The sequence below is a fragment of the Ciconia boyciana genome, chromosome 4 (genome assembly GCF_034638445.1).
Source record: "Ciconia boyciana chromosome 4, ASM3463844v1, whole genome shotgun sequence".
Taxonomy (NCBI): Eukaryota; Metazoa; Chordata; class Aves; order Ciconiiformes; family Ciconiidae; genus Ciconia; species Ciconia boyciana.
The window spans coordinates 51,617,962-51,635,861 of NC_132937.1; the positions used below are offsets into that span (position 1 = coordinate 51,617,962).

Here is a 17,900-nt window from a genome sequence, read left to right on the forward strand (position 1 = left end):
AAGAAAGAAAACACAATCTCCAGGTAAGATAAGGAAAGAAACCTCAAGAAAGTATATGCTTTAAGTAAAACATATATATCATTATTTTCCTAAAGGATGAGCCTGATTAATGTCAGCTTGCACTGGACTAGATCTCATTCAAAATCTGACAATACCAAATTCCCAATTCTTGCTGCAAAAGAAGAAATATTCTAACTTACCTTAATCTAAATGTTGAAACCAATATCAACAAAAAACCTACCCCTAACTCTTGGTCAGATTTAAAACTGCAGGGCAGAAAATTCAGTTTAAGTACACTAACCTGGTAAATTATGTATTTTCTCTGTACTTAATAACTGCTTAAGAAAATGCATGCTTGGATAACCAAATGCAGAAAATTATAAGCACGCAGGACTACTACTTACGTTTGAACCAGCTTTTAACTACAGCTGTAAGTCAGTATTTGATCCAGTTGAAAAAAAAAAAGACACAAAAGAAAAAAAAAATCCAAACCCCAAAACAGAACCATTTTAGACAGTTACTGATTTTGAATCAGAAGGAAAAGTCATATATATAAAACAACTAAAGAAGGGACATTTTACAAAAAGAAATCAATTTCAGGAAAAACACACTGGAATTTGTAACAACTTCAGCAGCTCAGTAAAGTGAAAATCTATGGAGTTCCTACATGCACATGTTGCACAGTATACATTAAATAGAGAAAAAATACTAGCATGAACTGGCATGAAATCACGTCTGAGAGTCACAGGCCTGTAACATTGGTATCAGAAATCTTAACAGAATCTACTTTCTCTCAACAAATGTTCCAACTCTGTTAAATGAATACGTTTGATGGGAAGGTAATCCATAACAAAATTAGTTTTAATGGCTGTCAAGACACCCTAGTGCCTTTGCAGACCTGAAATCCATCTTTTACTGGGCCTCAATATGACAAAAGTTCGCAGGAAGGAGGGCTAAATCTATGTTTTGCTCTAATGACTACATTCAGCTTAGGACGAATAAGACTACAAATATATTTAAGTCACGACATTGACAATTCTTTTCTGTTTTTCCTTAATTTGATGTTTTCCCAGATGTCGTGGTTTAACCCCAGCCAGCAACTAAGCACCACACAGCTGCTTGCTCACTCCCCGCCCCACCAGCGGGATAGGGGAAGAGAACTGGAAGGGCAAAAGTGAGAAAACTCATGGGTTGCAATAAGAACAGTTTAATAATTGGAAATAATAATAATAATAATAATAATAATAATAATAATGTAATTAAAAGGAAAATAACAAAGAGAGAGAAATAAAACCCAAGAAGACAAGCGATGTAAATGAAAACAATTGCTCACCAGCAACCAACTGATGCCCAGCCAGTTCCTGAGCAGCAAACCCCTCCACCAACCTTCCCCCCAGCTTTATTGCTGCGCATGACATCATATGGTATGGGATATCCTTTTGGTCAGTTGGGGTCAGCTGTCCCAGCTGTGTCCCCTCCCAGCTTCTCCTGCACCCCCAGCCTACTCGCTGGTGGGGTGGGGTGAGAAGCAGAAAAGGCCTTGACTCTGTGTAAGCACTGCTCAGCAGTAACTACAACATCCCTGGATTATCAACACTGTTTTCATCACAAATCCAAAACATAGCCCCATACTAGATACTATGAAGAAAATGAACTCTACCCCAGCCAAGACCAGCACACCAGGTTTTGCAAATAATTAAATGGCTAGTCCTACTAACTTCCAAGCGTTTTTATATCATACAGCTGTATGGTAACGTGACAAGTTGCTATTTGTCATTCATGAAAGATTCAGCTGCAGATCTTGCTGTCCATTAGTTTTTTTGCCACTTCACTGACAGCAAAGTTGTTCTTTAACTCAGTGTTAAGTCACAAAATGAAGTGAGATGCCCAATTAGTTCCTAAGGCAAGAATATTTTCTAATGCAGTTATATGCAGCACAATAATTTAAAATCAAAGACTGGTAATACTCCAACACTAAATCAGTTAAAATATGCTGTCAGATCTATCACATGTTCTACAATTGAATTTGCCTTCTAAAGATTCAACTGGAAGCTGCTGAAGAGTGGACCTACACAAACTGTGACCGTCCTGTCCTACGGAACAGACTGTTAAAATTTAGTCCAGCTTCTCAAAGCCAACAAATTATGCTTATAAAGTGCCAATAACGTGGGATATATCTATCCATATATTTTTCTAACAATATATACATGGGTAGAAGTCAAGCCAACAGCTCTTGGAGAAGTTTTACAACACATTCGACAACTGTCCCTTCCTAGCAGTATTGCATTTGCCAAATCCCCGCTAGGGAGGCCTAACAGAGTTCTGGATCATTTTCCTGAAAAATACAGTGGAAATTACAAAGTAAAAATACACAACTGTACATGAACACCGTTGCATTTATTTATTTAAATTAACTTATTTATTGGCTGCAACAGCTCAGAGGTCAACAAACATTTATTATATCCAGAAGTCACTAAGGAATTCCTGATCTGCCAGCAGTACTATACATACTGTTTAAAAAATAATACCTTCTAAAACTACTCAGAATACTAATGTGTTATCTTGTAAGACCCTTTTAAAAATGAAAATGTAATTTAAAAAGCCCAGCCAGTTCTAACAAAAATGGCTCAATCTATTTTAGAATTGTTTTGCAAAAACATGTAAGCACAAGCTTTAGCCAAGAGTGAATACAAAGATTGATTAACAAATGCTGAGGTGGGATTTTATAATAAAACTGATTGCTTCTAATCTGAATGTCCTTCTCACAAAAGGAAAATAATTCCTTTTTCTTTACAAACTTTAAAAAGATTTTAGATGGTGAAGGTTTTTCTTAGACATGCTATACCAAAACTAAAATTAAGTCTTTGACGCACATACACCATAGTACACAACAGATTGTATAGTAAACTGCAGGAATGAATCATTACCTGACGTTTTGTCTCCAATGTAACCAGCAATAGTTATTCCTAATCCCTGGTTGTTTTTAGTGAGTTCGACATTAAATTTCTCCCCATCTTCACAGCTATCAACAGAAGTATCTGCCTAATAAGAAAAGCATGATTAGAAAGGAAGCTTTTTTTCTTTAAAGATCCACCACAGTCTTTGATGTCATTAACATGTAAAATTAGACACAAATGTAAAAAAGGAAGTACCAACTTTGTTTCAGCTCTTATTTGATATTCAGCAGATAAATTAGACATAGGTAATATGCCTCACTGTAAAGCAATGCAGGTCACAGACTCCCCACCCCACTGCCCCTGGGATATTACCCTCTAACCTAGAAAATCATTATTTGATGACTAAAATTACTGGTGAAATTTGTACAAATTGAACAATGAACCTCTTGTACAGTAAGTTACACAAACCATGCTTAAATGTTAGAATATGTAGCTTGCTGCCCTTCTGGGACCTTCTCAGAACCAGCTTTAGACTGCTGTGTCATTTAAAAGAAGAAAAAAGATCAAAATTGTATTTTGTATTCTATTTGTTTAAATTCCTGTTCAATAACTATAGCTATTTTTTTCCTATGCATGCCAAGTTTAAAACATAATAAAAGCTATTTCTACTGAGGCAATTATGTTTCTTGCTTTTGAAAGACTTAAAAATTCTGTTTTAGAAAGTAGCAATTATACTTCCAGCTAGTTAAATAATTACAATCTCTGCTAACACCTACTACAGCCCTCTGAATTTCAAGAACAAAGAATTTTAGGAGTAATGAATTCATTTATTTATTGTTAATGTAAGCACAATACATACTAAAATCCCATTTTAACAACATTGCTTTTGTATTAAAAGAAAAAAATCAACTTATAAAACTTCATTTCAAATTTTTAAAAAGTGTTTTTAAAAATTTTTCATTTTTTGTGTAAAACAGACACTTACTAGCCACTTCCATAGCCGATATATATCAGTATATGATTACACATACAAGGCTTCAATTTCATTGTATTTACATGGACATCAAAATTTATGCACATATTTAAAATGGGAATTCATAAATATAGTACAAATCTATCAAGATCCTGCTATACTCTTATTTTATTCTGCCTCTTCTGCATGACAAATAGCAGCTAATATTTTTTAAAGTGCCAATACAGCAACCAGGCAGATACTAATTAAATCAAGTTTGACTAGATGAGTATGCATGTGCCAAAAAAAAGACGACTTCAGGAGAGCTATGATGCTACTTGCCAAAAGAGAATCTAACTTCAGTTCTTTACCTGAGCAACTCCACCCAAAACCACAATCAAACACAAGAAAAATAAATTTCTACTGCTTTCACTGCCTCTCTGCTTGATAATAGAGGATTATTTTCACCACAGGTAATACCACTAAAAAACTGCTCCAATTTCCATAACCTCATGAACTTCTACAGGATAGACATCTACAGGGGATATGATGAGAAGTGCCCATTTTGGAAAGCCATCCTGCCCTCACTAACAGTTTTAAGAGCATTCTGAAGTCTTTACCCACCCTGTATTTACCAGGAAGAAATAGACAAACCAAGCTGTTTCCATCATCATCTTCACTCCAGACTCAAATTAATGAGGCTTGCAGCACCACTAACTGGGTGCTCCCTCCAAGAACAAGACTTTGTGCAGGCAGAAGCAGTTTAAAAATAGCGTGCCTCCTGCCAGGAGAGATGTTCCAAGAACAAAGTATTGAAAAGGATGGAAATGGAGAGGAAGGTGGCAAAAATGTCAAATTTTGCCACTTGGTGGCTTTGAGCTATTTCCTCGGTACTAGAAATCCTACACATCCTGCAGCTGCAGATATGGCCTTCAACATTGCATCATATAACCTCAGAAAGGCAAATACTGAAGAAATATACACAGATTAAATCATCAAAGTCAGCTTCTCTTTTGAGACTGCTGCCTTTCAGATAAATAATATTTGGGCTAAATATTGATCCCTTTACCTAATAGCCAGGTTTTCCTGCCTCTGAGTGCTATAGAGACACAAAAGTACCAGTCTGTCTCTCCTCTTAGATGCTCAGAAGACTCTACGTTAAGATTAACTTTGCCATACAGCCACAGTGTTTTCCAAAGATACAACTACAATGGACTGAGGCAAAATAATGATAATCATGCAAAAATTTTTAAGGCTTTTTTTTCTTCCAAAGTAACCTATCTGAAATGTAATTTGTAACTGGGAAGAAAATGTCTAGAAAAACAACAGGACAAAGTTAAAACAAAAAATTATTTGTAAGGCATAAATTCTATCGAGTTGTAGACTCAAAAAGATCCACCTTTTTCTTCTCTTGTTCACTTACTCCATGTATTCACATTTAAATGTATCTGGTCACAATTATATGATACAAAACACTACTGTTTGTGGCTCCCATGAAACCAGGCTTTGCTGCAAACATGCAAATGACCTACCTTGTAGAGGTTTTGAGCTGACAGGACATGATAATATTTACAGCATTTTTTAAGTGGCTGATGGTTGCAGAGGAGTAACAGCACAGAGAGTACAATCATCAGCAGGAGAATAAGGGTAGCAGCTGGCTGACTTTTTTGGAAGATGTCTAGCAAATGAGCAATGCCAGGTGATGTAGGAAAGGAGCAGCATCTGTGTGCTGGTTGGTACAGGGAGGGACTGTCTGATGGATGGCTTCAATTATATGGAAATAAGAAATGCTCCGGGAGAGGAAAAGGACAGGTGGACAAAGAAATGCTGCAGAGCCAGCTTGCTCTGTCTGAAGAAAAGACTGCATGGCTTCAGTTGCTCCCAACATATTACTGCACAATCACAAGCAACTCAGAACCAGAAGTTATTCAGATCATTCTTATGGAAGTCCTAAGCCTTGATCCCAAAAGGCTTCAAGCATACAGTTCCTTGCATTGTGGACTCATGACATTTAAATTCTCCCAGACTGTCAGCTGAGAACACTGCTACTGGGAAAGAAAATCCTGGCTTTTGAGAACATAAGCATGAAAGACACTCAAATAGCAGTTAACAGAAATGGAAGTTGGAAGTAAAAGTTTGCCATGAGTTAAGTATATTCACTGTTGCTTACCTGTTTCTCTGGTGTGGAGATGGTTACCGGTGTACCTGGAGGGACTGCTGGTGGAGGTGGCTCCTCAATAGGACCTCTTGCAATTACCAGTTTCACTCGATTTCCACACTGCCTCAGAACTTGTGCCACCTGCTCACTGCTCATTCCAGCCAGGTCTGTATCACCAATTTTCAGGATGTGGTCTCCACTACACAATCTCCCATGCTCCAGGAAGAATAATGATGAAAAAAATCTATTAACATCCTGCCATTTCTCCCATGTACCATACAATTAGAAAAAGACCACATAGCTTTAGTCACTTTTAAGACACATGAACCAGGTGACTTTTTTTGGGTGACAAGTCAATACCCTGATAACAGGGAGAAGAAAAGTATGTTGCCTAATGGCACACTAATTTTACTAGAAATTTCCCCAGAAATATCCGGGACATCCTTTTTCAAGCAGCAAGCACAGAAAAAAATGCATATAGTTACAGTTACTACCTACTGGCATTTAACAACTGCATTTTGATTAGAGAACTTCAGGTTTCATTTCCAAACACACTTCCAAAAGACAGCATACAAACATATATTCAGCTTTACACTTCTATTTAAAAACTGGTCCTCAGGAGTAACTGTAACTTCAAAATAAAATACACTTCTCCCTTACTTCAATCCAGTTATTTATATTGCTTTACACTGGTTTACTGTCCTAATGATTTACCTTTAACCAATAAAAAAGCTTCACATGAATTTAGCCCATATGAAAAGTATTAAAGAGATGGGTCTGTAAAAGGAACCCATCTACCTGCTCAGGGGAAGAGTGTGGCAGTAAATCCTGTCCATGCATCTCCAGGCCCTGTTATCAGGCCACCAGTTCTGTGGTTGGAAGACTGACCAGTCTCTGTGCCTATTCAGTCCTTGATCATCATTAATGCAGCCCTAGACACTTGTCCAACAGACAAGCTCGAAATGGGCTCTGATCACCAAATTCAATTCTCATGAGCCCTTCGGGCAGGAGCAGAGCCTGTGTCCTGAAGCAGATGCATGAAGCCACATGCTGCTCCAAGCTTCAGTGAGCCCAGCAGAGAGAAGCAGATGCAATTCTTAGCTGTTTGGGCAGAGCAAGTAAGTGTTTGGTGTGTGTGTCCCCCTCCGGATTGCAACCAGTATATTCGTGAAAGAATTAGGAGTCTAAATGCATCTGCAACAAACTTGTATAATGTAAGAGGTTTGAAAATGTGATTTAGAGCCTAATCCAGCTTTTACATTCAAATGCATAGATCCCCTGTACTAAACACACCTTTACGGAGGATAAAGTTCACCACTTGCTCTCTCTTTTTTCCACTTATGAGGAAAAAAGCTACCGCTACTTAGCATGATTATAAAAGTAACGAGTAACTTCACACCTTACTGAACAGTAAACAGAAGGGTAGGTTGAATTTACCTGATCAGCCACCCCTCCTGGGAGGATGGTTTTAACAATCACTCCAGTTGACTTTCCTCCCACTATCCCAAATCCCAGACCTGAGCCATCGTTCACCAACTCAATGGTCTCCACATGCTGCCAGTGAACCTACAAGGAATAAATATAAGCTTGCAAGTGAGAAAAATACTGCTGCTAGGAAATCTCACAGGACTGAAATTAAAACCTTGAGATAAGTGCATGTTCACATAGGCCATTATAACAAAGCACAGGAGAAAGCATAAACCCAGTTCAGAGGTTAAGGCTGAAAGCAGCACCAGGTATTGCAAGGCAGGCATTAGCAGAATTGCCCCCTGTGTAATGAACAAAAATTTATGGGTTGTCTGATGTCAACAGCACTGGAACGAAGTAGCTCCGATGGCAGCCTTCATGTTCTGGCAGGAGCAAAACTGCTCTGAAAGAAAGACAAACGCCATCTCACTTGTGTGTCAAGGTACTGAAGGGACGACTGGAAGCTCCTGGTATTGTTTCTCCTGAAGAACAAACCACACCGTAAACTCATCTGAAATTTAAAACCGCAGCTGGTGCTCCAGCAGGTAGGATCTCGAAAATAAGCAATTATTTTGGAATAATCAAGGTACTGCAAATTCAAAGTTAAGCGAAGGGAACACAAGGACGGGGAAAGGCACGCATCAAAAAACAGAAGGAGCTGTGGCAGGTCTGAAAGGAACATTTTTTCAAGCAAGGGAAGTTGTTCAGAGCATACGGAGGCAATCACATTGCGAAAGAAATGTGTCACAGCAATACTGGAAGAGCGCAGGCCTCTCCTGTGTGCTGACAGGAAAAGTTAGGCCAATCAGCTTTATTCCTGCACAAAGAAGAAAAGAACAATTCTGAAATTTCTTCACTAAAGGTGTTATGATAATGATTAAAATAAACACTAAAATAGCTGCTTTTTCCCAGACTGATAGCTCCATATACTTCTGATTAACAACTCCCTTAAAGAAGAGCCACAGATGACTGAACAGCAAAACCTACAGAAACCAAATATAGGCCATTTCATCCCAGGACAAGCCATTACATGAGTAAGACACCAGGAAGAGAAAGTGCAGGTAGTATCACCATGTTTATGAGCTATGTTCTCTACACCTATATGTACAAAAGCTTTCAAAAGAAAGGAAATGTAGCAGAGCTGTTTTCTGGGGTTCCTAAAGTATGTCCCTACACATGCCATTTTGATGGCTCTCTCTTGTTGCTTTACTTGAGCCTTACCACTAACAGACAACAGAGAAACAAACGGAGAAGCACCCATCCAGCTGGTGGTGCAGATCAGATTGCAATGCCTCAAAAATTTCTGTTTGCCCAAGCAGAAGGCAGAGAGAAAAAAAGATCCTGTTTACCACTATCTCAAAATAACGCTTCATAAAGTAACGTAAACATTTTGTATTTGCATTGGTGGATACAGAGAATTTGGCAGATGGGAAGAAGGAATACATCCAAGATCAAGATCTTGGATTCAGCAAGCCTGAATATTTTCTACTCTTTGCATGGGAGAAGGTACAACAAAAACAGATAGAAGAAAAACCTCAAGAACTGTGAAGGAAATGTACATACAAGTTACCAAAAAAAGTCTAAAAATACTAGATGCAGTCAAGCACATACATGCCCAGAACTGAATACACAGACATTTGGGGTATACTCACCGGGTTGGAATGGGCTGAAACTGTGCTAGCAGCAGATGGAGACCGGGAAACTACAGGACTGATGAGCTGAGGGAAAGTGCCCCTGGCCACAACTAGCTGGACATTATCTTTTGCTTTCTGTAGGATGCTGATAGCCTGTTGATGTGTAATTGTTTGATCAAGGGCTTGTCCGTTAATAGCAAGGATTTGATCTGCTTCCTTCAGCTTTCCATCTCTGTCATGTATGTGTAAACAAGGAAGGGGGATGACAAAATAAACAAACAAGAAAAACCAAAGAAGTGTTGCCACAGAAATTACAGTATTTTGACAATTTTCCAGTATTTTTAATAACCTGTTCTCTATTCCCCCCACTTTTTAATCTCTGCCTGCGGTTTTGCTGAAAGGACCTGATGCAGCACCCTGGTGATCGCTTCCTTTGAAGCTAATCCCATTGCCACTCTCCTCTGGCTACTACCCCCTAGCTAGCTTTCTTCTCCCTGTACCCCCATGCGAGACTAAGCATATTAGATCTCAGTCGCTCCCAACCATAGCCTGGGAACTTATGTTTATTCTTGACTTTGAGCCTCTTGCTTAACAGACCAAGTGCTCCACTTTGTTCAGTGCGCCCATTCTGAATATTCATCAAACCGTGGAGTGGAACACACTTTCATCAAGATGTTACAGAAACAAATTTTGTTTTGCACAAAACCGGGGGTGGGGGTGGGGGTGGGGGTGGGGGGGAAAGAAGGGGAGGCAGAGAGAGAAACAGAAAGAAAATGATAAAACAGATCCTTTTTAAACAAGGGGGGAAAAAGCCCTGAACAAATTAAAAAATAACTCCTTTGGACAACGGAAGCACTACTGTAAGATTACGTACTGAGCCCTTCCCCTGACCTACTTCAAAGGAAGTATATGAAGCCTACACAGATGAGTTGCCCTCTGCCTCCTCCACCACTTCTATTGCTTCTGCAATAAACCAGCAGAAACTCTGCAGCCTTGTCTTCCACATCCCAAAGTGGCAATACTTTGAAAAAAAGGGCAGCAACGAAAACAAGGATCCCTATTACACCAGCTTTTGTGAGGACCTACAGTGTAGAAGCCCAGGTACTCGACAGCATTCAGGAAAAACACCATTTAGCTTCAACCCATAACATTTCACTTGTGGATTTGAACTGTTTTTCAGAGTGCTCTCAAAGACTTATTACTGCCAAGGCCTTTCTGATTTATGAGCTCTGATATAGCTGTTGAATGTTTCTCTTCTCGCTAGTGAATTGGGCAGGGCCTGATTCAGTAAAGATAGGTCTCAACTCCATGGAATAAGAGAAGTAAAAGCAAAGACGTCTTGATGGGGAAGGAAAAAAAAAATTTAAAAGAAAGTGGAATTTAGGCAGATTAAAAAATATTGTAATGACATAGAGCATGCCACTGAATTAACTCTGTAGGCCACGCTCTGCCGTCTGTTAAAAGCAGAGTGTTCAGACCACAGATGATCAGAAAATTTCTCCCTACAGCGCAGTGAGAAATAGCACTGAGATGACTCAGCCGCCCCATACAACATCCAGAGCACACCACAAAGCAGCTCTGGCCAGGATCCTGATCAGCAAATCCACACACAGTGATACACCCCACCAGTCTGCAGTGAACCAGTGCTGCTGCCATTCACCACTAAGTTCGTTTGCTCCCTCGGGCTGTTCTTACAGCAGAAATCTACTTCTCTCAACACTACTTGTGGAATCAGGATTAAAGTCTAAAGCATACTTTCAGCAAGCTATTATTATTGCTGAGTTTCTGGTAACATCAGCTGAATATCTCTTCTTAAGAGTCCAAGAATGTTAGGTCAAGCCTTGCTTGACTTAAAAGCTGGGTTTCACACCTGCTCAGTGGGACCCTACCTAACAAGTAACCCTGCTAGTTACAACTGATTTTTTTGCACAAAATTGTTTTTCAGTGCATTCAAAGACGGCAAAATCTGTATTTTAGCTTTAAAAGCCGTGACATGGAACAGTACCCTCCCCATTTTCCCTGTTGGAAAGGAGGTATTATAAACAAACCACAGAGAAACTCCATCTGTAGTTTCCAACAATTCAGAACAGATCATACACTGCCCTGTTCCAACATTACATAAATTGTAGTGATAATTAATTTTAAATCTGCTATGATGTATGGCTTAGAATACAAGAGAAGTGTGCCCTTGTACCACAAAAACAACAGCAATAACACAATAAATTGCAGTGTCATGTTAACACTTGGTACAGTAAAATATTCCAGTAGTAATCTTACCTATGTGCCACACTTCCCTCCTGGATTTCTTGCACAAATATTCCTAGTTCACCCCTGTTTTCACTCTTGAGTCCCACAACACTGAAGCCCAGACCACCACTTAAAGGTTTAATGAGCTCAATGGTCTCAACAAGACGACCCTGTTCCATAGAAGAAAAAAAAGGGTAAAAATGTTAAAAATGTTGAAAAGCAGCATTAATGAATGTGGTAAACAACTTGGAAGTGAGTTTCTAATTTGAAAACTACAGCAGGACAAGGCTACACTAGCTAATAACTGAAACACAGTTGTTTGCTTCCAATTTCTCGCTATCAAAGTGACAATTATGAAAGATTTGAGAAATAAAGATTATTACAGCCCAGAAGAGGAAATCAGGAAACAGCAGCTAAATATACAGAGTTTAGGCTTAGTAGTGACTAAACTAGGATATATGTGTCTACAAAATTTTAGAGGGTACAGGCCAACTCTCAGGCAGATCTACAAAAAGACGACGAATTTCAGAAAGAGGGAAAAAGTAGGATGGTGCAAAAGGCTCTCCAGGAGAACAGGAGAACACTTCCCCTATCTGGCTCTATTACAGGTTAGTTAGAAAAATTATAGAACATATGCCTGGCCATTCTCAGCTCCAGCCACTGAAGGGACTAGTACACCATTTCTGCCTACCACAGACAAGCAGTAAGATTACAGAACAATGCGTAGCAAGGCCAAAAAGGAATTTTCCATCTTATTTCCAAGCAAGTCACAGAACTAGCTTTTGTTATTTATGCACACAAGAGCACGCTCTGACAAAGCATCTCCCTCATGCACAGAGCAGCAGTCCTACAATGAGCACGGAAAGATAATGGCACGCTGATCTGGGAGAGGCACAGTGCCCAGCTAAGGACAATAACTCAGCAATGACAATGTCAAGGCTACTTTTCCAACTGTTTTCTCATTTACCACTTGTTCCTCAAATTAAAAGGTTATTTTTGTTTTATATAGCAAGTGAGCTCTGGTTTGCTTAATAACTCAATGGCTTTTAAATAAACATACATGTATTTTAATCTTCCAGATAATCAGTGATCCACATTTCGTGGTTACCAGATTACATGCTTACCTGGGACATATTTCTGATCAGCTGCTCAAAGTCATCACTAGAGGACTTCCCATTAATCTGAGGAGTAATGGATCTCATCGATGCTTCTAGCACATTAGCTGGGCTGCCATTCTGCTGAGCCAACAGATATGACTCATTATGTGGCAAGGACCCCACATTCACACCATGAAGCTGGGCAAATTCACCAGTGGAATGTATAGAAGGTGTAATATTTACCTGTAAAAGATTGATGGCAATACAGATTTATAGGCACAGCAGAAACCTCCTCCTTATCCCTGAGCATCGTGATAGGACAATTGCTTGTTAAAAATATCTGAACTCCCAATTTGTAATTTCAAAAAGACATTTTAAAAAGAAAAATTATCTTTAATATTTATAATTGATGTAAAGTTGTGAATTATCAGCGTAAAACATGAAACAAATTGATGAAAATAATCTGAAGTTATTTTCCATACTTTGCCTAAAATTCATTTGTTCATATCAGCATAGAAGCTTGAAGTACTCCAACACAATGGTAGAGGTAAACAAGTATTAACAAGCTTTTTCTACAGTACCAATATTTTTAAAAACAAATTTATCAATTATTTTACAAGAAAAAAAAAAGTATGTGTATTTTGATGAAGAAAGAAGGAAACCCCACCAGCTACATAGGGAACAAATTTCACTGGTCAGGGTTTCTGCATCACTACGCACTATGGCTGCCAGTGTGACTCTCTACATGAGCTAGAATTAAATACAAAATTACTGAACAAGTCTAAAATCACCAGGCTGATCTCAAAACCAAAGTCGTACCTTTACGCAGACAGCCTTGACAATACACTTCTCTTAGAGCAGAAAAGAAAGTACGAAAATTCTCCGCCTTGCCCAGCCGTAGTAAATTACCTATTTTCAAGCAGATCTCTGCCAGCCAACCTAATGAATGGCTGGTGGTGGTAAAAAGCTCAGGTGAAGCAGAAGCCCTCATTTGGCTGTTGTCCCACTTGCCTGTTGACTGTCAACAGGCACCGTTTTACTCCACAACAATCTGTTTCATACTTGCCTGGCACACTAACCACAATTTAGGACCACAATATTGCAGCCTCAAATACTTTTCATAGTTTTACAGTGCAAATTTTCAAGCATTCTGCACAATACAAAAGCCTGGGATTCTCCTTCCTTGAAGCCTTATTTTTAAACTTCAAGTATCAACAAAGATTTTCAAAACTGTAAATGTATTCTAAAATGTCTACTGCACCAGTGTCAACTGTTTAAGCATGCTACTTCCATTAGGTTAATCATATCATTCTTCCAAGAGTCCGGTCCTTAAAAGGTCAGTATTGTTCTCAGTCACACAATTCCTTCTCATCTGGGTGCTTTAGGAAAACATAATAGAACAAATGTCATTTGTTAAACATTTTATGTGCCTGGGAAGACCCTCAAGTTACAGAAAAAATACCACAAGACAGCACTGGAAAGAAAGGTCCTCAACAGCACTTAGCCCACTCTGCCATAAAAAAATAGAAAGAGGAAAACCAGGATGTTTGAAACTCAGTGATTTCCATCACAGTGATTAAGTTCTGTTGTCCATATTGGTGAGGAATCACTTGGGTTGCTTTTCAGACAAATCATAACGCCTAAAATGTGTACACATACACTTTCTTTAATCACATACAGTCATTTCAGCAAGCCTGTGAGGCACAGGTAGATAAGCCTTGTTTCACAGTTCATTACATGTAACAACACCCAGAGACATAATAAAATTCTGCCCTTCTGTGAACGCAAGATTTCCCCTTACATTATATGCATGGATTGGAAACTAATGAAGTCTATGCCATACCATGTTTCTTATCTGCATGAGTCCATATAATAGGTTAATTCACTTCCACCTTCCCAATGTCATCCATTTCGAGGTATAAAAGTATATCACTGAACTTGGTCAATTAATGTGCTTCATTTCTTGTTCTCCTCCACCTTCAAATCTTCTTATACATCCCACTGTCATGTTCCTTCCCGCAAAAAAATTGTCCTGGCTCAAATTATTACTTCTAAGAGTATCTAACACCACTATAATTAGCCAGTCTTGCACTGCTTCTATTTAAAAACATTTTTATGTTTCAACAGCAAGATAAAGCAGCTTGAGAGTGTACAAGATACAAACCCAAACTCCTCCTCATGTGCACTCACAGGCCATAGTATATGGGTCTGATATTTAAGTCTGATAGTTAAGTCACGGATATACGTTCATTTTCTAAATTGCAGTGCTCATTGTAGAAAATAGCACTGAACTGCCCTTCCTGCTGAAGGTTACCATCCTCAGAGCTTGCTTGGTGAAAGGAGTCACTAGAGAACTCATCACCTGCTCAGGCAAAGCCAGCAAGGTTAGCCTAAACAAGCAACAGCATAGCACGAGCAAAACCTACTGATTTTGCCCAATTTAGATTAGTGAGAGTGCACATAACCTCTTCGGCTCAGCCTTTGGAGTGGTAACCTCAAACTAAATAGGCAAGGCTCAGCAGCTGAGAGTGGTAATGACTCCAGTCAATACGATTAAACCTATAGAAAAATACAGGAAATGCCATCAATTTCATTTAGCACTGTTCTAAACACAGCATTACTCTGTCTTGGGACCCTTTTAATGTGGCAGGAGCTTCCTGAGGTTTCATCTTTCAGGATGGCAGAAGGGGAAGGGTAACCGGTATTACTGATAGTCCTACAAAACCCAACTGTGCGTGAAGTCCATGCTCTGAATGGAGTGTGCAATCATCTTCTAAGACAAAAAAGGGAAAAGAAGGAAAATCCTAAAATAATGCTAAAAGCAAAATTTGAGACTATATACAGAAAGCTAGAAGCCCTTCTGCTTTACAAAGAAAGAGCCATGCAGGCAAAAAAGGACAGAAACAGAATTTTAAGGCACAGAAACTGACTGTAGCTTAGGAACCACTGCTGTGCCCCCCCCCACCACTGTCTATTTCCCCTCCATCTTCCTTCATGAATTTCAGTTTAAGTTTTTGCCATGTTACCACATGGTGTGCAGACTGCTAACGTAGAGACAACCCCAGTCTATGAAACCTCTCTCTGGATAAAAAGTCAATGTCTTTCCTGTATCTACAGCACTCTTATACACAGAAATGTGCAGGGAAGAAGTTGCAACACTGGACAAATCATGTAATACACAAAAAGTAGATTAAGCAAGCCACAGTAATCCTAAAATACGACAATTTTGGAATAGCATGAGTGACACAAATTGTGTTTACATCATGATATTGTTTTTCTCTAATACACAATAAAACACTTTCCTGTATGCACAAATAGCAAAGAAAAAAATGGAGCTACACATCAAAAATAAAAGGTTATTGAGTATGGCACATTGCCCTTAGGATGAATTGTATTATGTGCCTTCTCTGAATCTAAAATACTTCTTGTACTGCTCAATATCCCATACAGAACAACCTTCAGTATACAGAAGAGCTCTGTGCCCATCCTGTACTATGTTCTATATATGTTCTCCTAGTACTGCTTAACAGAGGATTGCTTTAGACAACTCATTTCACTGTTCGTAATGTTCAAACGGCAGGCTAGGCATAACAGGCACATTAACTTCCACCTGAACACGTGCCCAGTATAACCATTTTCTTCTCCTGGTAAGTTTGAAGGAGTTCTTCAATTAAGATATGACAGTCTCTTTAGGGATTTATGTTTTTCTCTCTGGTAGAAAACTCACATATCCCCATTATAAAATAGAAGTGGCACCAGGCCGATTCGTATTTTAGTTCTAAATGGTATATTTTCATACATCAAATCTTGTTCAAACTAGCAATATAGTGCCCACCTTCTCAGTCTGACATTTCGTCCCTTCTGTATACTTGTGATGAGCTGGGACATCACTGCAAACATATGGAAATTGACTGACCTCTCCCATTCCTTCTCCCTTCCAAACCAGATCGAAGTTGTGCATGTTTTTCTAAGACATTTTCCATAACTAATTATTAACTCCATTATTCTGAAGGCACTGAATGTTTTTTATTTGCATGATGGCTGGAAACACCACTGAAAAGAAGTGCTGCATACTATATGTAGCAGGAAAAGGCAAAAATAACCCTCCCATCCACACCAGTTTAACTAGAACTTTAAAAAGCTTCACCTCAAATCTTCAGTACAACTGTGATTACAGCACAACTACAATGCAGTATCAAACACCACCTCTTAATAGCAATTGATAGCAACACCTCATTTTCAGCACACCTGTTTTAAACAAACACAGCTACATGTTCCATGGAGGATGTGCCTAACACAGGAAGCCTACCTCACCTAAAGCAGCTTCTGACTTGTGAAACTCCAAGAAAAAGCAAAACTGTAAAAAAAAAATGTCAAACTGTTAACAGAATAAAGTTTTGTGTATGTGTGTGCAAAAGACTTAGATTTCAGAATGGCTCCTCTCCCAAAACACACACACACACACTTTAAAAACATTTCTGTTGTATAATGACATTTATAATGATCCTAAAGGTAGAAGTTCAGAATCCCCAGACAAATTACAATCAGAAACATGATGACCATTCTCTTCCCCATCCCTCCCAAAATACAGGCTTATAGCATATAAAAGTTGAGAAGAACTGGTGTATATTCTTGCTAACCACAGAAGTATAGGTCATTCCATGGGGAGCAATAAACCACAAGTGGAAATCTTAGAAAGATGATGCTCTTGTGGTTGCATGAAATGTTTTTCATAACATACAAATTCCACTACTTTGCAGTAATAAAATCACTGTAATTCCATCAAGAAGTAGCTTTATAGCACTGTGATTGTATAAGTACCATATGAAAGAATATTGCTTTGTTTCATAATTTGGCTTATGCTAATTTTACTTGATTGGCTTTCTCCTTACTGTATGTAACATCTGCAATGTGGACATAATTTGGCATAAGACAAAAAGAAAAATTCACAAATACCACCAAGTCTGATAAAATTTACATTACAGTCACAGAGACAGACATTAAATGCAATCAAATAGTGCTTACAGGCAGTTACTCAAGATAGTTTTTAACAAAAAATGAGCTACCCAAGCCATGTCTGCAGCACATCAACATTTAAAGCAATGTAATCAGCATTGCTAGGTCTCAACTTGGACAAGAACAAATCCTCGGTGTTCCTGCACTCCAGCCGTTGAGCCCCAGTCCTTGGAGACCCCAAGAAGCACAAACCAGTACCTCAGCTGACTGCAAGCATCCTGAGTAGCCAAAAGGTCGGCTGCAAAGCGACCACACTGGAAGGGATGAGGCGCAAGCCAGCCGCCATGCAAGGCCTGCCGGGAGGCAGCAGCCAGGACAGCACTGCCGGGCGCCTTGCCCTGCCCGGCACTCCCCGCAGGCACAACGCCCATGCCGCAGCGAAAGCCACCGGGCTGCTCGGGACCAGGCACCGGCACCACTCCAGCACCGCCC

At 39.2% G+C, this 17,900-nt stretch overlaps 1 protein-coding gene across 22 annotated transcripts in view; it reads right to left on the reverse strand.

Moving 5' to 3' along the window:
- The window catches only part of MPDZ (multiple PDZ domain crumbs cell polarity complex component), a 139,885-nt gene that overhangs the window by 108,686 nt on the left and 13,299 nt on the right, over positions 1-17,900 (reverse strand). For 20 of the 22 annotated variants that reach the window (XR_012042026.1, XR_012042038.1, XR_012042043.1 and 17 more), the window contains 6 exons: positions 12,480-12,695; positions 11,386-11,525; positions 9,127-9,340; positions 7,445-7,573; positions 6,020-6,223; positions 2,928-3,042 (listed from right to left, as the gene is read on the reverse strand). Coding sequence is in view for 1 of the 22 variants with exons in the window: in XM_072858910.1 (XP_072715011.1) it covers positions 2,928-3,042; positions 6,020-6,223; positions 7,445-7,573; positions 9,127-9,340; positions 11,386-11,525; positions 12,480-12,695 (1,018 nt within the window). In the remaining 21 variants the exon portion in view is untranslated. The remainder of the gene's footprint in view (positions 1-2,927; positions 3,043-6,019; positions 6,224-7,444; positions 7,574-9,126; positions 9,341-11,385; positions 11,526-12,479; positions 12,696-17,900) is intronic. The other 2 variants (XR_012042039.1, XR_012042044.1) reach the window with 2 other exon arrangements.